Source organism: Capronia coronata (genome assembly GCF_000585585.1).
Source record: "Capronia coronata CBS 617.96 chromosome Unknown acBCG-supercont1.4, whole genome shotgun sequence".
NCBI classification, from domain to species: domain Eukaryota; kingdom Fungi; phylum Ascomycota; class Eurotiomycetes; order Chaetothyriales; family Herpotrichiellaceae; genus Capronia; species Capronia coronata.
In genome coordinates, this window is record NW_006912896.1 from 1,729,741 (window position 1) to 1,755,957 (window position 26,217).

Here is a 26,217-nt window from a genome sequence, read left to right on the forward strand (position 1 = left end):
CCATTAATCAGATACATGTTCGACGCATCCCACACAGAGCCATCCATTCTCGCTGTGAGATATGGGTGTGCGGCGGGGTCCCATCTCCACCGATCCCTGTACGGCTTTGCTATTTTGTTTCCAGGTACGTGTTACTCTCACAAATATCGCCCAATCGTCTTCGCGCCGTCAGCTTCCCAAAAGCAGCCTGTTTCTTGACCGATTTTGTTTCTGCTCTAATCTGCCACCTCCGTACTTCCCTTGGTTTTATCCGCCTGCCTCGACCTCGCCTGAGTCAAGCTCTCTTTGTGGAGGGAGAGCCTCGCCTTCTCTTTGCGTCCCAGCATGACCTCGATTGGGGTTGCATTTGGGGTTGGTGTCAATGCGGTCTTGCTGATCAGGCTGCTGATTCCACGTCCTCGTGGCGGCGTTCGCTCATCCTCGGTGTCACATTCCTTGATGGTGGACAGTTTCGACGGGGCCACTACCCCGGGGTGTTCGTTTGTTGACGGCGGAGTGAGTGGGAATGTGATCGGTTGTTGTCGATTCGAGGCCACTATCGGGGACGCTGGGCTGGGGGTGATCGGATTATCTGAGGTGACAGGACTGATATTGCCGCTGAGTGCTTGGCTTGATGACTCGTGAGGTGAGGGAGACATTGACCCGAATAATGGCATTCGGCGGCGAGGGGTTACCGACTCCAACAGCGAGGGCGCCGCTGGCATTACTCTTTTCTCTCCATGTTGTTTCAACCTCACTGCGTCTTTCCTGGGCATCTGGATCCCTTCTAATTGCGCATGACTGCCGGCTGGAACTGCCTGTCCGACGACACCGTATGAAGTCCCCACCCACACCGAATCAGGAGGTCTGGTACGCGGTCCAAAGATCGGTTGAGAGTCCTCCACCATGTCCAGGATGGATCTGAACACGATCTCGTCGCCGTTGTTGTCCTTCGGCATCGCGCGCAAGGCTGAGGCAAGGCTGAGGTAAGTCTAAGAAGGTAAGGCTAAGAAGGTAAGGCTAAGAAGGCAAGGCTGTGGTTCTCGCTTTCGTGGGGATGTTACGGTCCTGGCGAAGGAGTTTTGCAAGTTTGTGGATCTAATGGCAGACCTGTGCGTGGTGGAGATGAGCAGAGTGATATAAGAAAAGGTGTTCAATTGCTTCACAGATCAAAGATGAATAAGAGAGGTGACATGTACCGATCACTGAGAATCTGTCTGAATATTATGCGCCTTGTTGATCAACACTCGGCGCGCTGTGGCCCGCATGGACGTGAAGTAGGAGATGGCATGCATGGCGTGGCGTTGCGAGCTATTGTTTGCTTGTCACTGCTTCCTTCCCAGGCAGTCGTGTGAATATACCTATTCCGCCCCAGGCAGCAGTGCAGTGAAGGACAGAATGGTGTAGACTGTTAAGTGGATTGTATTGTCTCTGAGAAGCTCCTGAGGATATCGGCTTCACGATATTGTAAGAGCCCGCTCGTCTTCCTCGTGTCTGGATGAAGTCTCGGCGGACTCTATGGAGGAAATCGAGGTTGCTACTAAGGATAAGAGCCATTGAGACTGGGGAGATACCAGTAAATTATCACCGTCTGTAGTGGGCGGTGATGAACCCAACTCAACTCGCTAGACTCTGACCGAGGGATACCGACCTGTGTCAGCAGGGAGAGACAAGAGCATGGAACGAAAGGGAGTGTTGATTAGACACAACAAGGACCAAGGACTGGACACAGAATATGGAAGAAAGTGAACGCTCGGAGGAAATAAACAGTGGGTGTGTAGTAGGATCAAAGCTTTTGATTCAATTTTGTTCCGCTTCTATCCTTGTCAGCTTCTGTTCTAACCTATGTTCAACTCGCCACAAGGCGACATACTATGCAAACAAGTACTTGGCAGCGTGGTTGATATGATCGTCACTGAAGCTAGCCATGGTGTAGTAGCTGTGGTCGTAGTCTGGCTGCATTCTGATGTTGACTCCTTTCTCTTGGCCGATTTCTTCAGCAGCCGCAAAGAAGTTCTCCGGAAGGAGCTGTCCTTGTTTATAGAAATTGTCGCCGGTACCCTAGTGAAACAATGAGCATGTATCAAGTCCAATTGAGAAGATTGACATACCACATCAATAAGAATGTCGAGTTCTCCGCCCTTCCACTTTTTCAGTAACTCTGTCGAGTCATGCTCTGCGCCCTTCTTCTGCCACTCGTCGCCGAAGTATCCCTTAAACGCCTTTTCTCCCCACGGGCATTTGAGGGGATTGGCGATGGGAGCAAATGCGCTGACACTCTTGTATTTGCCCGGGTTCCTCAGGTATAATGATAGGGCGCCATGGCCGCCCATGCTATGACCACTGATGCTCACTCTGCTCGAATCGATCTGATCGAAAGCGGCGAAGACGGTCTTTGGTAGCTCTTCGGTGATGTAGGAGTACATTTTGTAGTTGTTTGACCATGGCGAGGCAGTCGCATCGACGTAGAAGCCGGCTCCGGTGCCAAAGTCCCACGAGTCGTCCTCGCCCTGGATGCCGACTCCTCCTGTATAATGTTAGACCTCAGTCCAACGGTAGGAACAACTTGAACCACATACGAGGACTGGTATCGGGATACAGGATGGCAATCCCTTTCTTGCTGGCTCCGTGCTGGAAGAAGCCTTTCTCCGAGCAGTTATCGGCAGTACATGTGAGGCCAGACAGCCAGATGAACAGCGGCACTTTATGGAGGCTGTTGGTTGTTGCTTGAGGAGGGAGATAGAGGTTGAACTTCATTTCGCAGCCCGTGGTGGAGGCATTGTGAGAGAGCTTGAGTAGCTTGCCGCCGAAGGAAGCGATGGTCGCTATAGTTGTGACAGACATGTTGATATTGAGAAACCTGGCCGCTTTCTTGAGAGCAATAATGTGTGAAAGGAAACCGACAATTTGTCTACCTTATAGAACGCGGAAAATGACGTGGGAGAGTGGGAGAGGAAGAGACTCGGAGACGCTGCCCCGCAGACTCATCGTTTTGTCTCCACAGAGCCATAAACTCTGTATCATCAATTACCCGTCCCAGCGAGAAGTGGACATCTTGGTTTGTTGTCTTTGGTGGTAGTAGAAGAAGGTTCTCGACCCATCAACATCCACCGGAAACGGACTGAGACTGATTGATTAGACGCCGGGTTATCTTTTCCCTTTCCGAGCTAGAAACCGCATGCCAGTGCAGCAACGCCATTTTCTGTACAGAGGACAGTGGAGAAAGAAAGGTATCTTCTCTATATCTGCTTCTGCTTGTGTATATAAGTATGCGCACGAAATAAAGTCACATCTATTAGAAACAGAGTTGGCTACCTCATTGAACAGTGCAATGAGTGTTTGTACTGTAGCAGGACTGAAGATAAAACCTGTGGCTCCGGTGAAACGATCAACCGGGTCTGGCATTCGAACGTGCATGCCTCAAATTTATCGACTTTTGCAATGCTGTTGCGCCAAAACACCTAATTAGGAGTCCGAATTCTAGAAACAGCTTAGCTTACCATTCAAGTCACGTGATCTTTACTAAAGCGTCTCATTGGTGAGTTAAGGGGGTGTTGCTTGGTAAGTAATTGCTGCGTGGCATCGGTTGAACTTCGGCAAGTTTCTAGATATCTCCAACGGGTTGGACCAACTCACTTGCCGTGATCACTGCAGCGTCAACGTACATCTCTCATCATACAAATCATACCAACATTGATATCAATCCAGACTTTATCGGTCTGTAGGGAGCAGTATCGCGATATCTATGAAATTGAGTTGATCCCCCTCCTCCTCAAGTCAGCCGTTGACAGGCACAACAATGGCCTCAGTTGCCACGGACAGCACTGCGCCGCCAGCAGGCGAAACGAATCAATCCAAACCCTCATACCCTACCTATAACTTCAGCTTCACACCCTTCCTGCGCTCGAACGGCCTTGCCGCCCTTGCATCAACGGTACCTGTGTGTCCCGACTACGCCTCGACGGGCCATTGTCCGCGTGGGCGACGTTGTCCCGATCGCCATCCCACGCGCGATGATTCTTCGCAGCACCACTACGGTCGTAACAACGACAACTACGTCTGCAAGCATTGGCTCAAGGGCCTGTGTAAGAAAGGTGACGCGTGCGACTATCTCCACGAGTATAATTTGCGGAAGATGAGCGAATGTCAGTTCTTCAACCAGAACGGGTATTGCCAGAACGGCGACGAGTGTCTATACGTCCATGTCAAGGAAGATTCGAAGTTGCCCCTTTGCGAAGACTATAACAGAGGATTCTGCGAAAAGGGCCCCAGATGTGGGAAGAGGCATGTGAGGAGGAAGCTGTGCGAGTTCTATCTTGCTGGCTTTTGCCCAGATGGCAGAGATTGTAAACATGGTGTTCATCTTAAGAGCGGTGGCGCCGTGGCAGACAAGGGGGGCGAAACTCAGCGTCGGGACAGACTACCAGACCTGGACAAGAAGGAGGACGACTCGCGTAAAGAATTCGGCTGGAGAGGCGGCAGGGGTGGGAAAGGCGGTCGATGGAGGAACAAGAGGGACAGAAGATGAAGAACGGCCGCTGAGACATCTGCCACCAGTAAGAACTACGCTTTCTTGCAAGCTCGTCACACTACGCACGGCACACACAGGATTCACAGCACAGCATCGATGCTGCCGGCCAGAGAAGCTGCAAATTGGCAAACCTCGTCCTGCCCAACCAAATCCAACGTGTGAAGGGAGGCGGACTAGACCAGGCCAGTCCATCTGCCACCCTAGCTGACCCGTCATCTCAGCCTCTGCAGGCACGCTGCTGTTGGGTAATCTCACATGGAATTGGCGTGAGTGTTATCAGAGACCTCTTGGGACCCTTTGAAAAGAGGCGTCATGCCTCTCCTGCGGGAGACTCAGGGGTAAACCGAAGCAGCAGCGAACGTCATCTCCAGCCTGCACTTCAACCGAGAGAAAGTTTCAACCACTCTAGATCTATTGGAGGTCCGTGCTGTGCCATACTTGGGATGGGCACTCCGGGAAATCGAGCAACTTCGAAAAACCTGCCTGGCACAACTGCCGCATGACTAGGAGGATTATCTGGGAGATGCGCAAACCGCGACATGGCCAAAAGAGAGCCCCTATTTGGCAGTGGGCGACCAATTCGACAAGCCTCACCCTCCGCCGCCTAAACAACCAATCATCCACACAAGGCTTTCAGTGTGTCCGGACCTGGGGGGGTTTCTTGAGATATCCTACACAGACTCCACGACGTTGGTTTCTCCTGACCCCCACATTCTCGCCAACAGCTTCCAGATTACATCTGGTGGTCTGTTACGAGGTTGTCTCACGTTCTGCCGTGGTCTGCTACAACGAGGGAACGAGGGAAAAAAGTGCTAAGGAAGGAAGGAAGGGAGGTGGTAGAGAGGGAATAAAACAAGAAGGGAGCGACCTGAGAGGAATAGCTACATTAGTCGGCGACACTTTGCCAGAGTGACTAGAGAAAGAGAGCGGGAGAGGAGGTCTGATTGATCTATGAATGGAGTCCATCAGTGAGTGAGGAGAACAAACCTCGTTCCTCTCAACCACTGCAAGCAATGCCGGATTATTGACATTGAACCTGTGCAGCCGACGTGCCGGCTGGCATTAAATGATTACATGGCTTCTGCCCACGCTGATGCCCTTTTCCATGCACTGAACCCATAACTCCATTGATAATTGTGCATTTCTCCTTTTCCACGTAACTAGACATGACGACGAGTAGGGATGACCAACAACAAGACACTTGCCCGGTGATGCGATGTCCAGATATGCAAACAGAAGCTAGCCCACATTGACTGTGCAGGCTAGGTTCCCGCCTTTTCTGGATCCACGGTATGGCGTCTCGCTTTTCTCTCCGCTTCTTCGAGCTGCCTAACGCGTTCCTGCTCCTCGATCCCCGTCCTGGCCTTCTCATGCGTCCGGCTCAGCTCCTTCTTGGTGATGAAGAAACTGACCAAGATGCCGAAGGCTGCAAAAGCCGTATAGAAGATCCACATGGTGCGCAGGCTGGAAGTGTACGCGATGTTGACGGCATGTTTCTGCGCGGGGGGCAGGCCTCGCACGAACGAGGTGGTCGCGCCGAAACTCGAGCTGGTCAGTCTGCGGGCCTCTGCCGGGGAGAGGACAGTGCGAAGATAGCCTTCTTTATCGGACAGTTCGTTGTTGAAGACGACACCGCCGAGAACGACGGAGATGGCAGTCGACAAGTTGCGCACGAACCCGAACAGGGCGGTTGCCACGGCGATGTCGTGGCCCTTGACGTGGCTCTGGAGGGCGATCAGGGGACTTTGAAAGACCGGCCCCACGCCAACCCCGGCAATGATCTGGAAGATGATGATCTTGGCCCAGTTGGCACGAGGGTCTAGGTCGATGAACAGCCCATAGCCAAGCGTCATCATGGCAAGGCCGAACCAGATCGGCTCGCGGTATCGGCCGGTCTTTTTGATGAAGATGCCCGTGGCCGCGGATGCGAAGGACAAGCTCAGAACCAGAGGGAACAGGTAGACACCGCTCAGGATCGGCGTGGCGCTGATCACGGTCTGGAAGTAGACGGGGAGATAGTAGCTGCTGGCTATGAAGACGAAGCCGTGGATGAAACAAACGCCCAACGAGGCCAGATTTGAGGGATCCCGAAACAGCCGCAGAGGGATGATGGGGTACTTGGCGAACTTCCACTCGTTCAGGAAGAACAAGGCTATGGTGACAATCCCGAATATGATCAGACAGAGAGTGTAGGCACTATCCCAGGGATGAGTGCTTCCACCGGATTCCATACCCAGCAAAAACATGACCACTCCTCCCACGATAGTGACGACACCAACCCAATCGACGGTCTTGATGCCCGCCCAAAAAGGGGTCTTGGGAGTCTCAAGCTTGAGAAAGAAGATGAGTAGGATGAGCGAGACGCCGTCCAAGGGTAGATTGATGTAGAAGCACCAACGCCAGGAGACGCCCTCGGTGAAGGCACCACCGATGACTGGACCAACTCCGGATGCAAAGGCCCACACCATGCCCATCAAGCCGTAGTACTTTGGTCGATCCCGCATGCTGAACAGGTCAGCGATGCAGATGTTGACCAAAATGACGAGTCCGCCGCCGCCGATACCTTGGATGACCCGTCCGCCTATTAGCAATCCGATCGAATTGCTGAGCGCGGCTATCAAACTGCCAGCCATGAAGATCACGTTGGCGAGAATGATCATAGGTTTCCGGCCCCATATGTCAGAGACCTTGCCCCAAAGTGGGACGCTGGCAGCATTTGCTAGAAGGTACGCACTACCCACCCATGTGTATCCAGCGGAGCTGGCTTGGAAATGGGCTGCAATTGTAGGCAAAGCCGTTGTGATGATGGTAACATCCAGAGCTGCTAAGAACAGAGCCATGCTCAGGGAAGAAATGATAACGATAATCCTCCCCGTGGAAAATTTGTCGGCTTGCGATTCCGTCCTGGCGAGGTCTGGCCGACCAGACGTCTCGGTCGTAATTGCCTCGGTCAGTGGTGCAGGGTTGTCGCCATTTTCGGGTACTTGATCAGAAGCACCATCGCTCTCTGTCAGAGATGAAGGGGCGTCCTCGGTCATTGATGAGGCAGCCCATTGGCCCTGGCCCTGGCCTTCCGTCGCCGGGGCATTTTCTTTGGCGTGTAGACCTTCCGGGGCCCCGACCAAAGTTCGTGCTGTGTGTTCAGACATGTTTTGCTGGCTTAATGATGCTGGTGAAGGGGACGGAGGGCCTTTTGCCAAAGGCTGGTACACTCCCAGGATGATTTTTGAAGGAAAAATGTAGTTTTGCTCGTGTGGAAGCAGGCTCTGCGGTTATTCGTGATGCTGTGGTGATCATTCACGGTCTGTGCTTGCGTCGCAGGGCTGCACCGTCCAGTGGTCCTATTCTGCCTTCCACAGGCCAGACACTGGAGAACAGAATCGCTAAGGAGCAGAAGTCCCAGAAGCCCAGTGATGCAGATGAACAACCGGGGAGGTGGCGCTAAATCCCAAAGGGGTAATCGTGCAGTAGTGATAATGCGCCAAGTCAATGTCCAAACAATGGATGAAGACGACAAAGGGTACAGAGACCGACTTAAGAAGACATAAGGAACGTAGAGGCGTCGGCGGATGGGCGAGACATCGCTGATGTTATAGAAGAGAGAAAACAGCCTGAGTCGAAGCGGAAGACGCAAGAAAAATATTAGATCTAATACCCCCATCAGTCAATTTGGGTCGCCCCCGCTGGTGGATTTGCTGCGACCCGGTTTTCTTTGTGGAGATATAGGCGGATGTTGTACGATGGGAAAGGACGAGTCAATGACGGCGGGAAACATGTTCGTACTCGCTTCTTCCTGGAGGCGATCGTACATGACAAGGTGAGGCAGGGGATAGGGTACGTATAGTCCGTAACTGTTCATATTTTTCGCTCTCGCTTCTTGCTGGAGGCGGTCGTACATGACAGCGTGAGACAAGGATAAGACAGATGTAGTCCATAGCCGTGTAGGACTCTCGTACTCGCTTCTTACTAGAGGCCGATCGTATATAATAAGGTTCGGTAACAAGTGGTAGATCAGGTACAGTCCCCAGCTGTTCATATTCTTCGTACTCGCTTCTTGCTGGAGGCCGACCGTAGATGGCAACGCAAGCATAGGGTAGAACCGAACGGGCCCGGGCCCGTGAGGGTTGTTGAAGGTTGTGAGGGCCTGCGAGGGCCTGCGAGGGTCTGTGAGGGTCCGTGAGGGTCCGTGGGTGGATGGAGTGAATGATGATGGGTGGTTGGTGAGTGGAAAGACTGCAGCCGTGGGAAAAAAGGAGACCACGAGTACGTTAGTACGGCGATAGCTCGCCACGTGACCCTGATGAGTCATCAGCTGGCCCCCCGAGCCTCGTCACGTGGAATGTCCTCATAAACCTCCCCCTTATCCCTGTTACTAGTACAGCATAAGACTGTATGGGGGTATACGCGTTGGATTACAACGGCGTATGTGACCAGGGACATGGGCATCTCGGCATCTGGGATAGCCCTCACACCGCCATGGTGCCCACAAGCGGACTCGAGAGAAGCAAATGCGTTGCCGATAGGCCATCTCAAGGCGGCACCAAAACTACACATTGCCCTTTCAACTGCGCCATCAATTCCATGCATTCTCTCAGGGATGAAACAACAAAGATTGAACTCCGCACAAACCGCTATACATATACAGACTGTCCTTTCCAGCTCCGAATGCAAAACGAATTGTGGGAAAGGTTATGCGCCAGTTGCAAGCCTCCCCTAGAACTCCCATATGAACCCGGCATCCTTCACGGTCCCAGTAACGCGTATTTCCCCGTCGATAAAAGATAAAACATCCTGCTCGAAATTGTTCAATTCAACGGCTGCCTGCACTTAAGGCAGCTCATCTTCATGTGCCACACCTTTGGCTCGAACTGCCGCGCGGCCTTGCTGTTCGCATTGGGAACCAGTTGAGTGACGATGGCCGCATGGGTGTCGTCCTGGGCCTTGACGATCTTGCCCTGCAACTTGCCTGACCATGGAGTCTTCCCGCCCGTGGCCAGTTTCAACTTCTTCGCACCTCTGCTGACCGGGATCGCATCCGAACGGGCCTCGTCCTTGACTTCCCCTCTTCCAAGGCCCAGGTTGACAATATGCCCCAACGTCTCCCCCATCTTCTGAGTAAATCCTTTTTCATGTTGCTTGTCTTGGACCTCGTGTGTCAGAGACCCCTGTTTCAACTGCTCCCATGCCCGCTCTTCCAAGTCCTTAACCAGGCACTCCTCATGGTTCCACATTCCGCAGCCGACCGTACGGCACTGATACATATCCACGTTAGGGTTGTCATACCCTCCACATATACAATATTTCCGTAGTTTGCTCAACGCATTGGCAGCCTTTGCTGGATTGGGCCTCAACTTCGTAACGTCCAGAGTTTGCCGCCAGTATCGCTCCAGAAGCATCAGTTGGTTGGAATCATCGTTCTCATCCCACGTACTCATTTCTGCGTGAGAAGCAATCGAATGCGCCTCAATGATGTCGGTATAGTTGCTCAAGATCAATTCATGTTTGCCGTGATACGGCTGTCGACCCATAGGCAGCTCTTCCGGCCAGTAGAACCAAAACACTCTGGCAAATACCTTCGCGTGGCTCTCGGCGCGGAACTCGGCTATTAAACCCACCCAGAAGTTCTCCTTGTCATATTGCAATTTCTCGTCATCGGACGCATCGGCCGGGGGTGGCGGTGGAATCGGGCTGTGGCGATTGATATATACCACCTGGCCAGCAGAGTAGATCACGGTCATGGGGTTTTTGACTGCGTTAAAGACGTACACGATTAGAATCGCAGGAATCATCACATGCCTGGCTGCTATATGTTGACTCACATTTAGCATTCCTGAATCTGCTCAACCCCGCCCATTTCTGGCCTGGCCTGACGGCAAACTCGATGCTGAGATGAGGCGCCAGTGAGGGGCTGTCGCGCTCCACATACACGCTGTCCGTAGCTGCCGCTTTCCCACGTTTTGGACGGGCAGGGCATTCGACCGTAAATTCGTCGCCGAGCTCTGCCTCGATCGTCTCTGAACCGTCGGCACCATCTGTACCGTTGGCGGCGCTTGTGCCATTTGCGCCCGCAGCTCCGCTCGTTTCGGCATCAGTATCAGTGTCAAAGCCCATGTCCGTGATCTTGCTTCTCGATGCGTCATCTTCCATCTCGCTTGCACTGCGTTTGCGGCCGGCCATTTGGCCTGGTTCACTAGGTTCTTCGTTATCGCTGTCACCGGGGGTCAACGGCATATTTGGAGGGTATTGTTCTGTCGGCTCTGTTGTAGCTGCTGCTGATGCCATCGAGTCCGACGAGGATGACGCGGGGTAGATTGGTTTGACGCGAGGATGCTCGCCAGCCTGGTCGGCAAACGAGGGGCGGTGTGAGAGATTTTGGAGGTTATAGCACCGCGCGACGCGACGCGAGCTTGCCGTAAAGTGAAGAAAATCCACCCGCAAAATGGAATCAGGTCAGGAAATCGCGTTCAGGGAGTGACCGTCGACACTTTCGAAAGATAGAGTGGTGGGAGGATAGTGGTGGAGTTGTCACGAGCGCTGAGACCTCGGGTTCGTTGGCAGCTGAAGGATGATCGAGCACGGGAAGAATGAATAACGACCACGGGGAATCCCTGAAGACGCCACAGCCCTGCTGTCGTCGAGTCGGCTGGTTGGACGCGGCTGGCGGAGGCGGTTGAACTGTCACAACGTGGCCGTAGTAGGCAGCTGCCGTTCCTTCAATCAGAATCCTTGCCCGCGCCTCCAAACTGTCAACGTGGCACACAGTACTGTAGTACGCTGCACTGTCCAGTTCAGGTCGAGGCAGGTCAAAGAGGCAATTTAGGCAGACAGAGATGTGTAGGACTAGTAGTAGTCGACATTTCTATCATGGGCCATCAACACTACTACACTCGGCTGTCTTTATTACAAAAAATGCGCAGTCTGCCCTCGTAGCTTTCGGAAAGGCCCGGTCTCCACGCCTGGTCCGCCAGGCGAAAGTCTTCCAGTAAACCGCAAGTCATGCATGATCTGCTCTGCCTAAAATACCTAGGAAGGCAGCTACTACTATTTGTTGAGATGAGACCTGGGCAAAGTATCGATTCGAACTGCATTGTCGGCATGGCGCGGCAGCAGGACTGAGATCCCAGGTTCTGCTTTCGGTATATCTTAGGTGCGACAGCGCCCTCACCATCGTGGTGTGACTAGATACCTAAGTGATCAATGATGATGACGACGTCCGCCGCATTCGCTACAACGGTACAAGTACCTAGGTAGGTAGGCAAGGTGACTTAGCAACGACATCTTAGGAGCATAGTATTATTTCTGAATTAATTAACACTTGGAAAATGATTGCGATTGCAACCGAAAAACATAGCCTGTCCGTCCACGCAAATCAACAAAACAGCTCTCGCAGGGTATCATCCATAATCCATGTGTCTCCAGTCGACGAGTAGCCACTGCGACCGCTCATGACTTTTTCTTGAAGAAGAAATGCTTCAGCTTGTCCGCCAACCCTTCCTGCTTCTTCTCCTGCACATGGGCCTCGTTCCCTGCGCCGCCGCGCCCAACGTGGTGAGACTCTTCCCTGGAGATTCTTGTTGCAGTCTCCGGGATGACCTCCGCGTCATGGGGCACCGCTGCAGGCTCTCCGTCCGCCACAATGTTACCGGCACCCCCTCGTCCTGCCGAATATGGTCCATCGCCTTGGTCGCCGACCGGGCCTTCACGGACAATCTCTCCGTCGGCATAGGGAGTATCGTCGGGTGCAATGTTGGCCGCGCCTGAGCCCATTAGTTGGTGGATGGCTGGATCTGAGAGATGTACACATACCGCCACGACCGTGAGAGACTTTACTCATCTTGAGTATCTTGGATTCTGAATAAGTTAGTGTGATTGCAGTCGAAGGATGGTGCTTGTGAATTCTTTATGTATGCGCAAGATACCGATATTCTTGTGGCTTGTGGGAGCAGCCGCATGTGTCGCAAAGCCAGGAAGTTTAGGGCAAGGGGACGTCGTGAGCACCTTACCTGCTATGAGATTATAGATAGTAACGTGGGCAGAATAATCGTCGCGTGGTCACCGTTTGGAGGGTATCTGAGTCACAGCCTTGCGAGGTTTAGGAGACGATAGAGGTTGGAAGAGAGAAGAACCGCTCAGATGAAGAGGGCGTCAATTGCGCACCATGATATACGTACTACTACTACCTACTAGTAGTATACTGTGGGCGCAGGCAGATGAGTCCGATGGGCGTGCTGATAGTGCTATTAGCACTAGTATGACATGCCGCCTTGACAAAAGCAAATGCCCCCAACTACCGCGTGACTATCGGTTACTAGTAGCACATGCGTAGTGGCATGATTCGTCCTCATCATTCGCTCAGCATGACGTGTGATAAGACCACTAGCCGCCGCTAACTACTAGTACTAGTAGTAGAGTGCGGTGCCCAGCCTTGCTATCAGCCTTGACTCGGGCGGCGGGCACCGCAGTGGATATCGCGGGCGGTATCATCCACCTCCCCATGAATCGCTCTGTGGGGGACGCGCACGAGGGAAGAGAAGACCAACACAACGTATATCATATGAGAGTGCGACATCTTCCTACATGTACGCGAGGCTTCAGACCCGACAAGACAGAGGAGCATCGTTTGCATGGGAAGTCACCAATATACTTGCTATCTTTCCCAGAGACTTTCCAGCCACCTGCGTCGTCAGTTCATTGACCGCCACCACCCAGCTGGTCACCCCCGGCTTTCGGTCGTATCTGCACGTTCCTACTCATCTATTTCTTCTTGTCACCGCCACCAGTGGTTGGCAAGCCCATAAAGATCTTGAAGGAGTCGTAGATCATCCATTGCAATCCAGTCAAGGTTCCGATCATCACCTGTGGGATCGTCTGATTAGCACACATCTTCAAGCGAATACTAGACGATTGGGGGACTTACAATTCTGACAGGTAGACCGTTCCAGAGACCCGCGAATCCAATCTTAGAGTAGATACGGCTCAAAGCACCGCCGAAACTCTCACCTGGCGCACGATCCGCGTTGAGTTTGCTGACCATGACATCTGCAGGATGCGAGACAATCGCGCAAAGAATACCGGCAAGGTAACCACCGACGAAGGCAACACCAGTCTGGGCCCCCTTGTTGTAATCCGATTTTTGCCCAGGCAGATAGTTGTAAATGGCTGCGACGATGTTCTCGAAGGAAGCGAATTTCATCATGGTGTAGGGGATCTGTCGGGCCCAGAGAGGATACAGACCCTTGTACAATCTGAACAGGGTCAACATTGCCCACAGCCAATTCCGCCAGCGAAGAACTTACCCAGCAACACCTTCTTTATTGGTGATGGACGAAATGCCTTGAAGAGTACCCGTGAACGTCGGTGGGATCGTGGTCTGCATGCGGACCTTGACAGCTTCAAACGGGCAGAGACCAACATCGGCAATGAACTCGGCCGAGGCCGAAGCAGACAAGTAGAGCAATGTCTTGTATTTTTCGGCATTGCCTTCACCAGCCAGCTCGCTGTAGAGGTGCTTGAAGTATTCGTAGAAGCCGTACTTGCCGGCACCCTGCACTGAGTATCCGACGAAGGTTGGGCCCCAACCAGTAAAGATTCCACGAATGCCCTCCGCCTTGTTAATCAACCTCCATGCCTCGAAATTGCCCTTGTAGAGGTTGGGATCGACTTGACGACGACACTTGACCAGATCAAGAGGCGTCACAGCCGTATGGGTGGTACCCTGGAATGTTGTTAGCATGAACGGTCACGGCAAGACTGTAACGGTGTATACATACACATGCTAGGATACCTCCCACTGTACAGGCGGCGTAGTATTTGCCTGAATAGAGCTCGATGCCCCCGACCTTGGCTTGAGCTTTCTGGCTTGCCTTCTCATACTCGGCTTGGGCGGCTGCGCTCAATTCACCGGCCTTGTCCTTCGCCGTGTCTGCGGCACTCCATGTCGAGAAGATGGGCCGCTTCTGAGGGTGCTCTACTGGTTTGGCAGCAGGCTTATAGAAAGGCGAGGTAGGCAGGAGAGCCTGGTAGATGGCTGTTGGGCTGGGAACGAGGCCGACCATGGTGCTGCGAAATAGCTCATCAGCTTATCTCCGACTCCAGCCGTGGGTGACTGAGCGGTTGGATGGCATTTCTAGGCTTACCTCGAGTCAGACGATGGTGACTATACTGCAGCGAGTGTATTGGGCAGTTGCAAGTGAATTAAGCGACGATGAAATGGAAGAGGAAAAGATTATGAGGTTGAAGATAAAGTCATACCAGCTAGGGGTTAAGGCCAAGGTCAAGGTCAAGGTCAAGCAAGGTCCATGGCAGGAGTCCACTGCATGCGAAGCTGCTATCGTCACCGCACTCTGGCACTGGCTGGCGATTACAGCAGGACATGGCGATACCGACAACACCGATTGCTACTGTCCTCTGCATGTTCTCCGCACCGCATTGACTGATTTGCTGCACGCCGAACAGCCTTCCAGCTTATATGGGGCGGCAATGGAGCCCTGCCATTTGCCACTGGGGGTGCGGCATGTTGGAGTTACTAGTAGACACAAGTACGTACTAGCCAGACTTGGTACTAGTACGCTGCTATAACCACTCACCAGACAGTGGATCCTCGCGTGCCTGCGCTTCTCAATCGATCACTACTAGTACTACCTCGTACTGCACAACATGATATTCGTTATTTTATTTTGACCATCAATCCGTACCTACAGGTACCTTGCATGCAACTCTCTACTACAGTTGTATACTAGTTTTTCCGGCTTCTATCTCCTTGATATTTCCTGAGCCCAGCGCACCACCTCCCATGTCACACGTTCTCGAACAAGGTGTCCCCTTGGGCAAGACCATCGTCCCCCAACACGACGGCATACCTCCCGAAGAAGATGAACACTCGGCAACATTGCGAGCATGGACGGACAAGTATCGCGGTGCCACTGTAGCGGACCTCGATCTCCCTCCGGCGTTGTCTACATCCCCAAGCACCTCACTTGCTGAAGCCATGTTGTCCGCCTCATCCCACGACTATTCCCATCTGACGGTTCTCTCCGAAAATACACGGTCTCTCCTGGGTTATCTCCCAATCTCAAAACTCAAACAACTCTTTGAGTCCCGGCAACTGCAGCCGTCGGACCCCGTGTCGAAAGCCATGGTGAAGTTTCAACGCCGCGGAACGAAAAAGTATCAGGTCATAACGATGGAGACTGAGCTGTGGGAATTGGAAGGCTTCTTCAAGAACGTGGGACCACTGGCCACCGGCGAGCCTCAAGACTTCGCTGTTGTCACTGATGGAAGTAGGAAATTCGTGCTCGGCGTTGTCACTAGGGGTGATCTTGACGAGTTTGTGAAACGGAGGCCAGCTTGAGGAGGACGGAGTCGCAGAATCACCAACCCAACATGTACTGCTGCAAGACCACGGCTCTTACAAACCATGACCTTGTATGTGCTCTGACGCTCCAATGCTAAAGCCGGGACCTCGCCGCCTGCCACGACCCCCGTCGAGGTGAGATTGTGCAACTCTCAGTCGGATCTCCGAAAAACTTCAGAGCGCCGAACAACCTCTTTCACAACCCCGGTGAATCACGATAGCCACCTGGTCTGCCGGGCCCAACGGTGAACAACATATTCACTGCATTGCACTCTGATTGTTTGAACGGGCTGCTGAAGGGCATGGCATGGTTGACTATACAGCCCATATCTCTTGACGACTGCTCTGCGTTAGAGCGGAGGCGGAATTTGCGTATCACATCTTCCATGGCCTGATGATACGACTATGCTGCACTGGTCAATACAGAAAAACACAATGGCATAGGGTGTTGATGGAGAAACACTCAAACGTTTGTCTTCATGGAGCATGATGGCTCCAGATTCCGGAGCTTCATGACACGGCACGACTTATGGAAACGGAGAAATGGCAGTATTGGTATGAGCTGGAATTATGTGGCATTCCTGGCTGTTACTCTCACCGTTTGAACGGACGACGCGGCCCTGGCAACAGCCTGCCTTTGAGAGCGACGGTTAAATGGTTGCGTCAATAAGAAAGGTTATCTTTCCAGTCAAATGAAGATCCTTTCTCCCTCATATTCAATGGCTGCAGCCAAGGTTCCTGTCATGATGACTTCACATGCCCGATCTCTCGCTTTCCATCCCCCAATGGTTGCGAACGCTGGGGGTTCAACCGGCAGCAGACCACCAGCCTTGTCAGCCGTTGTGAGAGCTGCCACGGCCCATTCCATCGCCTCGATGCGTATACCATACAGATATATGTAAGAAAGGTTCTTTCTGCTGTCGAGGACATCTGACTGGAAAGCGAAAGACCTTAGTGCTTCAAGGGAGCTTCCTGGACGCTCTCAGATCATCCATATCATCCGTATCGGCCTTGATTGCAAATAGAAATATACCCTGAAGACCTCAATTGGCATTTTTTACAATCATACAATCAATCAAATGAACATTATCCACAGAGAAAAGGTTCCCTTGCTTAATATATCCGAATATCGTATAAAATAATCCTCTTTCCACATAGACCTCTCTCTTCCCCCTTCTACTCGCTGAGTTGTTTTTCTGCTCACGAGGACTCTTCCGCAGCAGATGCTTCAAAGTCACTTCCGTATTTCGCGTGAAGTCCAAGTACATCGACCTGAAAACGGATCCAGAGAGGCACACCGCTCGAATGTTGACTCTGTCACGATTATGCTCCATTAAGGTATTGCGCAGTCCTCACTCTCTGCCGCGGCCATGGAGAGTCACTTTCGAACAAGACAAAGGGGACGCCGGAGATTTGCTGCGCCAGTTCTGTTCTAGCATCTTCATGGGAAGCCACCACAAGTGTCACTCGTCGAATGGAAGAAGAAGGTCTTGACCATGTTAGGCTCCGTGCCTGTGTTCATAATCTCTCGATATTCCGCGACAGATATGGCGTTTCCGGGCACGCTTCGCTCCAAATCATCTTTGAAGATGTTCATGTCGACTTGTAGCAGTGATCTCGGCGAACATACATCTTGCCCTACCTAGTGGAAGTAGCTTAGGGCAAACCTCACACCAGAACTGAGGCCCTTTGGGTTGAATTGAGAGCTCGACCGAACCTTGATTTCCGACAAACAATGTTAGGGAGGATTGCTCCTGATCTTTGCAAACCTCAGTTCCGTGGGGAAATGTGGCCTTATACCAGGAATCAAGACGCTCTTAAGACCAAGAAGTTCGTAAGACTTCCCAGAATTGGTGTGTTGCTCCCTGTTGCGTCGTCTCTATCTCCTCCCGCATAGCATATCGGTAGATATGTGCGACTTCGGTGGCTATGCCCGACTTCGAAAGGACACACCAGGTAACCGACAACCTCCGTCTTGCCTTTGGCCTTTCCTCGTACTGGTTGATACTGGCGACGGTAGATATATGCATACAACCAAACCACGAATAGTGGACGTTGTTCTTGAACCCAGCGCTCGTGGCATTGACCTCGGTCAACGTACGAACAGCCTGGAGCATCATCTGTGACGTCGATTCGCTTGACTTGGCCGTGCTCTTGCCCTTGGTTTTGCTGGGAGTCGCTGGAGCATCTCCGACATGTGGCAGGGAGTTCGCAACCTTGCGCTTGGCTTTTCTATGCCCATATTGTTATGCAAATGCTGTCTGAAATCATTCTCCGACCATCCCACAGACACCATTCCAACTTCCCAATACCATAACTCTTGTTGCATGTATAAGAAACACATAAGCCTTGACCGATTGGCCAAATTCGACTCGCTGGCAAGGAATCGTGGGTTGATGTTCCTATGCTGGTGATGTTGTGGAATTTCGAGAAGAGTAATGGCGAAACCGGATGGCTTGGGAAAAGCTGTTCCCTCAAGCTCTAGCTACTGTAGAAGTCAAACATAGAGCAAGGCGAAAAGCACGCACATTTTGTCTGACTTGATCTTATAGCTGAAGGCTCTTGCCATGTCAACACGCTTGAGGCATGCATGGCACGCTTTGCCCTCGTTGGCCGCATTATCTTGGTTGTTGTCATCTTGCTGCGGTTTGCGTGGTGCCCGAATGGTTGGTGGCCTGCGTGATTTCTCGAAGGTGTAGGTTCCTGCAACATAGCCGGGGACACGGGCAGTGCATTGGATCTGAAATTCATTGGCGACAAACACCGAAACCTTCCTTCGCATGTCTTGTTGCCTTGCAGCGGTGGAATCCAGGTAACCTGGATGATTTGCCAGAACCTTTTCCATGCGACTATTGATTTTGGCCACGCTAGCCCAGATCCTTCTGCATGCCTCCTAGGAAAACGTTAGTGATATTGTTATCTGCGTGGAGACAACATTTACCTGTATAGGTAGCGCTGTTAGGTCATTCCACCCGTGTGTGGTGGTAGTTGAAGCTGCCCGGTATGGTGCTGGATGGGAACGATTGTACTTTTTGCCCAGCTTGGCCGTCAATTCTGAGACAACTATTTCGTGGACTTGCTCCAGTGTCGAATAGCCGACTCGTTCGCTTCAACTCTCATGCATATATACTGACCACTGCAGACATCATCGTTTCTGGTCACCACAGGCAACACGAGCCCGAGAGAAGCGGCTTGGGAAGTGGCTGATGATAACCCTGGCCATACCAGCTGGCCATCTGGAGAGGTTGAAGGCCAGCAGTAAGCCGGGTCAAATGTCCAGTGGGCGATGTACTGCAGAGAGAAAAGGAGGACATGAAATGGGGGAAGAAGGGAGATATATATACCCCAGGAAGGGAAGGGGCAAAGCTTGCTGTGTGGCGAACGCCTGACTCACATGTATTGAATGAACGCGTGCCAGAGGACGGTACAGTCCTGATCGGCATGAAACAGAGTGGTTAAGTTCAAGTTCAGAAATGAATGGCATCCAAGTTTGACTCTGGCAACCAAAGTTTCGAGAATGGAACAAGCTGTAAGTCAGTATGGAGCAGATCCGCCCGAGTCCGGGTGATGAAGATGCGTTTCAGCAATGATCTTCGTATTGGGACATAGTATTCACAAGTCGATAGAGTCTATTCCCTACGAGACAGTAGTAGTGATCGCTCGGCTGTGCAGTTGTAACATGGATGCTCACCAACACCGTTTCACCGCTAGAATTTCCAACGGATCCGGTGGCGCTCCCCGAACAGTCAGTCAGTCATTCATCCAACCCTTCACCATGCAAGGTAACCGCTGTGCCGTTCAAAGCCTCTTGCGCGTGGGCAGATCGTCACTTTCCTTCCGACGGCGTCGAGTCTTCCCTCGTCACCATTGACGACGGATCCTTCACTATCCCCTTAGTCCTTTCCATTCTCAGGCGAAGATGCAGCGGGCTTCGTCTTGACTGGACTGGCAGCTTCCTCCTTCACTCGTTCAATCGGTTCTCGGTCGAGCTTCTGGAAGAACATGTCCTCGACAATCATGCGACCTTCAATCTCTTTGTCGTCTTCTTCACCGTCTCGCTTTGGCTGCTCCTCTGCTCCTTCCCCAGCGACTTGTTCGTCAAGCTTCAGTTTAGTCAGGCCCATGGCGTAGATCTGCTCTTCGACTGAACCTTTGGTGACCAACCGCACCACTTCGACATCCTTGACCTGGCCGATCCGATGAGCTCTGTTCTCGGCTTGGATGTCATCTTGAGGATTGAAGCCGCTATCAAACACAATGACTTTGTTAGCCTTTGCCAGATTGATTCCAGCGCCACCCGCCTTGGTACTCAGCATGAAAACGGGTGTCCGGTTGTCGTCGGCTGAGAACTCGTCTATCAGGTCTTGCCGTTCAGAGACCTTAGTATTGCCGTCAAGTCGAAAATACTCGATGGCTTCGCGTTCAAGGACCAGCTCGAGAATGTCGAGCACCATGACAAATTGGCTGAAAATCAGCGTCCTGTGGCCCTCCGATATGAACTTGCGGAGCAACTCAATCATCTTCTGAACTTTTCCACTGGCTAGCCATTCGTTGTTGTTGAGCGCAAACCGCTTCAATTCTTCATGTTGATCACACAGGGTGTGAATCTCCATATCCGAATAGGCCTCAAGCTCCGTCACGATCAGGGCAGGATTGGATTCGCGCCATATGTCGACCTTCAAGCACTGTTTCGCAATCCGTGGCAATATCTCGTCAGGATAGAGTCGCCGGAAGAGCATGGGATGGATTGCGGCCTGCCTCAATCTCATGAGGATGTTTGCCGACTCGTTGCTCATGTTTTCTCCTCTCTCCTTCCGTTCACGTATGGCGTACGCTTTGTCAAGGCACATTTGATATAACTCCGATTGTTCCTTCGTCATTGCGCAATATTCCACGCGGCGTTCCTTCTTGGGCAGGTCCTTGAGTACCTGATACTTCTTTCTTCTCAAGATGAATGGAGTCAACATACTTCTAGCGCGTTTGATACGTTCGCTAGAAAGTAGAGCTTCGTGGTTGTCGTCCATTGCTTTGACATTATGCTTAAAGATGTAGCTTAGCTCGGTTGACTTATCTTTGAACAAGTCTGGCATAAGAAACCCAAGCAAGCTGATTAGTTCTTTCAGGTTGTTTTGCAGGGGTGTACCAGTGAGCAACAAGCGGAAATTCGACTTGATCCTCACCAGTTTGCTGGCGACCTGAGACTCGGCATTCTTCAAATAATGTCCTTCATCGTACACTGTACAGTCGAAGCCAAAATTTCTCAACCAAGGGAAGTCATCTTTCCCTTTGGCCAAAGTGTATGTCGTGACAATCACGTTAATGTCGTCTCGTGCGTCTTCGAGACTCTCTCTCAACGCGACGCGCTCATTCGGGTTGTTGGAGTAGTAAGGCTCAACGTTCAAAGTCGGACAGAAGCGACTGAATTCTTTGAGCCAATTTTCCAGGGTTGCAGCCGGTACAACAACAAGATGCGGTCCTTTGCGGCCCTGCTCGAGCAAATGTGCTAAAAATGCAATGACCTGGCAAGTCTTTCCTAGACCCATGTCGTCTGCCAGAATGCAGCTCAAACCTCTCTTGTACAAAAGTTTGAGCCAATTCACCCCAACAATCTGATAGTCCTTCATTTGGATGTCTGGGGACATGATCGATGGTTGACCTATGAGGATTTTGGATGTCGGTTTCTTGAAAATGTCGCGGTCCTCATCGCTCACTGGAGTCCCAATGCCTGAGTCGTGACTCGACCGCTGTGTCCCCTGGAGCGAAACAAGGTCAAGCTCTCCATCCCGAGAGCCGTACAGGCTGACACCCCAGGATTTCATCTCGTTCGCCAGCGGTTTGGCCAGAGTCTCACATTGCTTGACCAAATAATCCACGGCTTCGTAGCTCTGCAGCATTGTCTCAACCCTGTCCAGTACCTTTTCCCCTAGAGGTGTTGTTTTCTTCTTCCCTTTAGCGGGCTTCAAATTGGGCGTGCAGACTTTCGACACGTCATTGAGCCCCTTGAAGGGTCTGTGGGAGATGAAATGATTTGCGACCTCGGAGGTGATGGACGCGATATCAGCAAGATCAGCGGCTGAGCAGGTATTAAAAAAGTGAAGCACACGAGTCCGGAAAGTAGTCTTGTCCCCTTCCTCAGCCTCAAGGTCTGAAGCCGCCTCGTCTGACTCATCGGACAGGACAACTTGCACAGATTTCGGTGGGGGTTTAACAACTGCTATTGCCTCTTCTGGTGCCAAAGAGGAAGAGCGTCGCCGACCGCGTACTAGCGTTCGTCTTTTCTGTGGCGGGGGCGTGTCAAAGACATCTATCGTCTTGGAAGGTTTCCTCACGTTCTGGGTTGAGCTCCACTTCTCTGCGATAGACCTCTGGGGCGCTTTGGCTTGTTGTTTGGCCACATTCACGGTCGGTTTGGGTGCAGATCTTTTGGCGATAGGGGTCGGCATCAGCTCGTCCTCCGAACCTGTCAAGTCGACAGCTTTTTTCTGGTTATGGTCCTGTCTTTTTTCACTCATCTGGAGTGCCTCAGTGACGGCATCATCAAAATTGCCTCGTTTCGATAGCAAGATTTCGTAACACTCCTTGACCGACACCGTCCTGACCATGGACATAATTCGTTTGACTTTTTGTCTCATGTTATAGTCACTGATGTCATCCAACTCCATCTCAGGTTGCTTCTTGGGAGGTGCCACCGGCAACGCGCGCGAAGGCGCAGTTTGACGCGGTCTCTTGGAGACGTTGCCATATGCACTGGCGTTTATGTCAGAAGGGCGTTTGGCGGGGGTTGAGCCCGGCGACAGGCTTGTATTCGGTGAACCCTGAAATAAAGAACTCGCAGCAATCTCCATAAACCGGCTGCGACCGCTGTTGTGTGCTTGAGGTGACTCCGGGATCTTTTCCGTGGTGCGGTTCTTCCTCACAAAGGTGGATGTTTTGATGTCGTTTGATCTCACGTTTGGTCCATCGCTATCTGACGAGCCTGCGCGGTAAGTCGGGCCTTCGTCGTCGCTGTTGATCGTGATGGGTGGAGGACGTGGTTGCACGGCGACGTACGGTCTTCTGAAGGCAGTCCCAGCAGGGGCCATTGCGCTCGCTAAAATGCCAGTAGGCTTGCTCTTCAGGGCTGGGGTAGCAATAGGAGAGGATGCAGCAACTTGCACGACTCCGGAGTCTGGTTTGAAAGGTGAGGATGACATGACTTGTGGTGCGCGCTCTATGATCTGGGTGGGCTGGGTTTGTCGGCCTGTGTTAACTGCGTCAACAGGGGGCAGTGGCAAGGTCTCGACTGTGTCATCGTCCGGGCCGTCAAAGTCGCCCATGGGAGGTCGCTGGAGAGGTAGCGTTTCCACAGTCTCGTGAGGAGGATTGAATGCTTCACCGTCAGAATGCGACGGTGAATCGTGGGAGGCCATCGAGGGCAAGACGATTGCTTCGGTTTCCGGGTCAAGTCAACAAGGGTAAATGCTACGAGGCCATGATAGTTGTCGTAAGACCTGCAGGTTATAAGTCAAGGTAGACTCTCTCCCCGAGTAAGTACTCGCCTGCGAGACTCACGCAAGAGGCAAGGGTGAAGTTCAAATACCAGCGGGCGACAGGGGTTCCCGCCTGCGTCGATCGAAGCCATGATCTTTTCAGATTTCGACGGCGTTCAAGTTCACGCGTAGCGCGTCATGCCAAGACCCATTCATGAGATCCCGCCACTGGCTGCACTGCATCGCAGCAAGATCGAGGCTCTCCGCCGGGGGTCTAGACAGCTTGAACGTACGAGCTCTACTACTTACTCCTAGACGCTGTCCTCCTGGTCCTTCGCATCGGATACTACCAGCCCGTCGCATTGAAGTCATCATCCCTTCCATACCTCAGTAAAGTGCCGCTATAATGGCGACAAGACGAAACATCCCGTCCGAAAAGATCATATCGGAGGCTCAAGGCGGTCCGCCTTCCTCCAGCCAGTTTTCTGATACCAGCCCGGCAGTCCCAGCGTGAGTAACGAGGCCCCTTACAGAGTCTGCCGGAGAGCAATTCCAGAGTGCCGATGCTAACCTGGGCAGGGCCGTCATTTACAAGCTCCTGGGCTTTACCATGGCGATGCTATGTATTCCCATCGGATCATATTTCATGTCTGTCAATGTCGTCTTCGGAGGTAAGGCCATCACGGGCTTGATTCTGCTTTGGCGTCTTTACAGCACGAGAACTAAATTATTGATCAGGCAATGCAACATACGCTGGCGCGCTTGCGGCCATCATGGCCAACGTCGTCTTGGTAGCCTACATTATAGTTGCGATGAAAGAAGACCAATCCGACAGGCTAGAGACCGAGAAGAAGCACGGAAAGGCTCAATGATCCCAGCACGACCGACGAAAGCGCTCAAGCGCTGCTGTACGTGCGATCACTACCTCATGGCGGAAAGTTTGAACTGGTTCGCTCTGTTGTTCTCTCTACCCTATAAAAAGGTGTCTCCCGCACCATATTGTGGATTTGGGGAAAAGCAACATTCCTGCCGGCGACCTCTACCCTTGAGAGAGCTCCTCATTTTTCCATACTGGAAAGTGCCGAGTACATCCCCTGTCCATCACCAGCCATAGCTTCGTCTTGCACTTCAGCCCCAATCTGCGTCGACATTATGATATCAAACATTATGGTGAGAGAGCACTTGTTTTCAAGGACCGTTTCGCCTCAAGTGTATAAAATCCCCAGGCACCATCCACAATCCCGCCTGCCTCGTGGTAAGAGGTCCAAAAACAAATGCACCGAAGGAAACGACAGCAAATCCGGCAGCTTTTTGATGTCATGATCAGCTGTCGCGACGACTAAACCTGCGTTTGATCCAGCTCTGCTTCTTCGGAGTGGCCGGCGGTGTGGTCGGGCCGCTCGAGCTGGTACCATTGAAAGGAGGGTCGGATGGCGAGCCATTCAGTTTGATAGGTTGCCGAGGGTTATTGGGCGGGAATTGTTGAGGTTGCATGGAAGGAGGCGAGGCTATTTCCTGCCCATTCACGGCATTGTGCATGCCATATGGTGAAAATGGCTTGGGAGGAATTGCCCCGTTGAAACGCATCTCATTTGCATAGGCATTCTCTGACGGGTAATCCTCAGGCTTGCGGAGTTGGTGCAGTTGATCAAAGGAACTATTTTGCGAACTCGGATTGGTCGATTTCGAGTATTCGTCGGAGCCGGAGGTCATGGTCTCATAAGAGTGCTGATATGAGTGTGCAGATATTGGGCTGTCGCCGTTCGGAAACCCATTTTGCTGCACAGCTTGAGGCGGATGGTACGGGTTGGAGAGTGTGCGAGGATTCCGAGCGTACATTTGCGCAGCCCCTGGTGCCTCTTCTAGCGAGGTTTGAGGACCATGCCCGTAGGAGGAATTGCGATAGTAGCCACCGCTCGGGGAAGGGCGTGGGCGCTGAGGTGAATATCCACTATCTGTAACAGGTCAGATGGACATCTCGAGAGACAGTTTGAGATTACCTACTAGAGTAGTAGCTTGCGCGACGGTTGGTATCGCCATTCCAACCGGCTTGAGATGCTAAGAAAATCAGTACGAATCATCTACCGAAAAGACCTTCGAACTTACGTGGTCGGGTGAAGGATGAACGGCGAGTGCTTGTACCTTCTGCGGCGGCTTCAAACGCACGGATGGTGTCGAGAGGCCGCTCAAAGCGATGGCGTGTAGGGTTTGAACGATCAGGGTCGACTATGATTTGGAGTCAGTGCACTTGCGCATTTCGAAAGCAAACACTTCTGAAACTTACTGATGGGGTTGCCTTCACCGTCCTTGTGCACCATTCTGCGCAGGTCGTCGACAGTTGATTCTTCTTGTGCTTGTTCCGCTGCGCGACGAGTCAATATCTTGCAACTAAAGTGGACTCAAGAGACTGACCTGGAGTGGCCTCATTCAATGCCTTGGAAGGATCCGCCTTTGTATTTAACCTCCTCTTATCTTTTGCAGTCTCGGTCAACTCGAGTCTATTGGCAGAAGCACTACTCCGGCGAGAGTGATGGGATGAAAAGCTCATGGCCGTAGCAGCCCGCTGGCGGGTAGTTTCAGGGAGTGGAAGTGGAGAGGTTGGAGGAGACATGGTTGTCATGGCGCCGGTGATAACGATCTCTTGGACGGTGGAGATCGACGATAGTAATGGTCTAGTACGAGTGGAACGGACACCCCGGCCGATAAACGAAGGATAAGAAGTAACGAAGCAAGTCGAGTTGAGTGAGGGTTTGATGCGTTGATGCGGTAATGCGGTGATATTTCTTGGGTGGAAAAGTGATCGTGAAGGTGGAGGAATTTGTGAGGTGAGATGGTAGAACACTTGGACCAGGACAGGCACCAAGGCGAGGTGGTGAGGTGAGGTA

At 52.2% G+C, this 26,217-nt stretch overlaps 11 protein-coding genes across 11 annotated transcripts; 3 read left to right on the forward strand and 8 right to left on the reverse strand.

Annotated features, from left to right (window-relative positions):
* Window positions 1-215: 215 nt before the first annotated feature.
* Window positions 216-938, reverse strand: A1O1_05177 (uncharacterized protein; the record flags this gene model as incomplete). The annotated part of the gene is made up of 1 exon (XM_007726063.1): window positions 216-938. The coding sequence occupies one exon, from the start codon at window positions 936-938 to the stop codon at window positions 216-218; it is 723 nt and encodes a 240-aa protein (XP_007724253.1).
* A 913-nt stretch (window positions 939-1,851) lies between these two features.
* On the reverse strand, window positions 1,852-2,823 carry A1O1_05178 (S-formylglutathione hydrolase; the record flags this gene model as incomplete). The annotated part of the gene is made up of 3 exons (XM_007726064.1): window positions 1,852-2,040; window positions 2,091-2,506; window positions 2,559-2,823. 3 exons carry the CDS (start codon window positions 2,821-2,823, stop codon window positions 1,852-1,854), a joined length of 870 nt encoding a protein of 289 aa, XP_007724254.1.
* Window positions 2,824-3,778: 955 nt separating this feature from the next.
* On the forward strand, window positions 3,779-4,507 carry A1O1_05179 (uncharacterized protein; the record flags this gene model as incomplete). Its single annotated transcript, XM_007726065.1, has 1 exon — window positions 3,779-4,507. The coding sequence occupies one exon, from the start codon at window positions 3,779-3,781 to the stop codon at window positions 4,505-4,507; it is 729 nt and encodes a 242-aa protein (XP_007724255.1).
* Window positions 4,508-5,772: 1,265 nt separating this feature from the next.
* Window positions 5,773-7,659, reverse strand: A1O1_05180 (uncharacterized protein; the record flags this gene model as incomplete). The annotated part of the gene is made up of 1 exon (XM_007726066.1): window positions 5,773-7,659. The coding sequence occupies one exon, from the start codon at window positions 7,657-7,659 to the stop codon at window positions 5,773-5,775; it is 1,887 nt and encodes a 628-aa protein (XP_007724256.1).
* A 1,656-nt stretch (window positions 7,660-9,315) lies between these two features.
* On the reverse strand, window positions 9,316-10,741 carry A1O1_05181 (uncharacterized protein; the record flags this gene model as incomplete). Its single annotated transcript, XM_007726067.1, has 2 exons — window positions 9,316-10,259; window positions 10,330-10,741. 2 exons carry the CDS (start codon window positions 10,739-10,741, stop codon window positions 9,316-9,318), a joined length of 1,356 nt encoding a protein of 451 aa, XP_007724257.1.
* Window positions 10,742-11,953: 1,212 nt separating this feature from the next.
* Window positions 11,954-12,277, reverse strand: A1O1_05182 (uncharacterized protein; the record flags this gene model as incomplete). Its single annotated transcript, XM_007726068.1, has 1 exon — window positions 11,954-12,277. One exon carries the CDS (start codon window positions 12,275-12,277, stop codon window positions 11,954-11,956), a length of 324 nt encoding a protein of 107 aa, XP_007724258.1.
* Window positions 12,278-13,264: 987 nt separating this feature from the next.
* On the reverse strand, window positions 13,265-14,565 carry A1O1_05183 (uncharacterized protein; the record flags this gene model as incomplete). Its single annotated transcript, XM_007726069.1, has 4 exons — window positions 13,265-13,366; window positions 13,428-13,755; window positions 13,807-14,225; window positions 14,281-14,565. 4 exons carry the CDS (start codon window positions 14,563-14,565, stop codon window positions 13,265-13,267), a joined length of 1,134 nt encoding a protein of 377 aa, XP_007724259.1.
* A 737-nt stretch (window positions 14,566-15,302) lies between these two features.
* On the forward strand, window positions 15,303-15,860 carry A1O1_05184 (uncharacterized protein; the record flags this gene model as incomplete). Its single annotated transcript, XM_007726070.1, has 1 exon — window positions 15,303-15,860. The coding sequence occupies one exon, from the start codon at window positions 15,303-15,305 to the stop codon at window positions 15,858-15,860; it is 558 nt and encodes a 185-aa protein (XP_007724260.1).
* Window positions 15,861-19,756: 3,896 nt separating this feature from the next.
* On the reverse strand, window positions 19,757-23,272 carry A1O1_05185 (uncharacterized protein; the record flags this gene model as incomplete). Its single annotated transcript, XM_007726071.1, has 1 exon — window positions 19,757-23,272. The coding sequence occupies one exon, from the start codon at window positions 23,270-23,272 to the stop codon at window positions 19,757-19,759; it is 3,516 nt and encodes a 1,171-aa protein (XP_007724261.1).
* Window positions 23,273-23,738: 466 nt separating this feature from the next.
* On the forward strand, window positions 23,739-24,204 carry A1O1_05186 (uncharacterized protein; the record flags this gene model as incomplete). The annotated part of the gene is made up of 3 exons (XM_007726072.1): window positions 23,739-23,842; window positions 23,912-24,003; window positions 24,071-24,204. 3 exons carry the CDS (start codon window positions 23,739-23,741, stop codon window positions 24,202-24,204), a joined length of 330 nt encoding a protein of 109 aa, XP_007724262.1.
* A 451-nt stretch (window positions 24,205-24,655) lies between these two features.
* Window positions 24,656-25,943, reverse strand: A1O1_05187 (uncharacterized protein; the record flags this gene model as incomplete). Its single annotated transcript, XM_007726073.1, has 5 exons — window positions 24,656-25,287; window positions 25,337-25,390; window positions 25,439-25,558; window positions 25,617-25,694; window positions 25,745-25,943. The coding sequence occupies 5 exons, from the start codon at window positions 25,941-25,943 to the stop codon at window positions 24,656-24,658; spliced, it is 1,083 nt and encodes a 360-aa protein (XP_007724263.1).
* Between the last annotated feature and the right edge of the window lie 274 nt (window positions 25,944-26,217).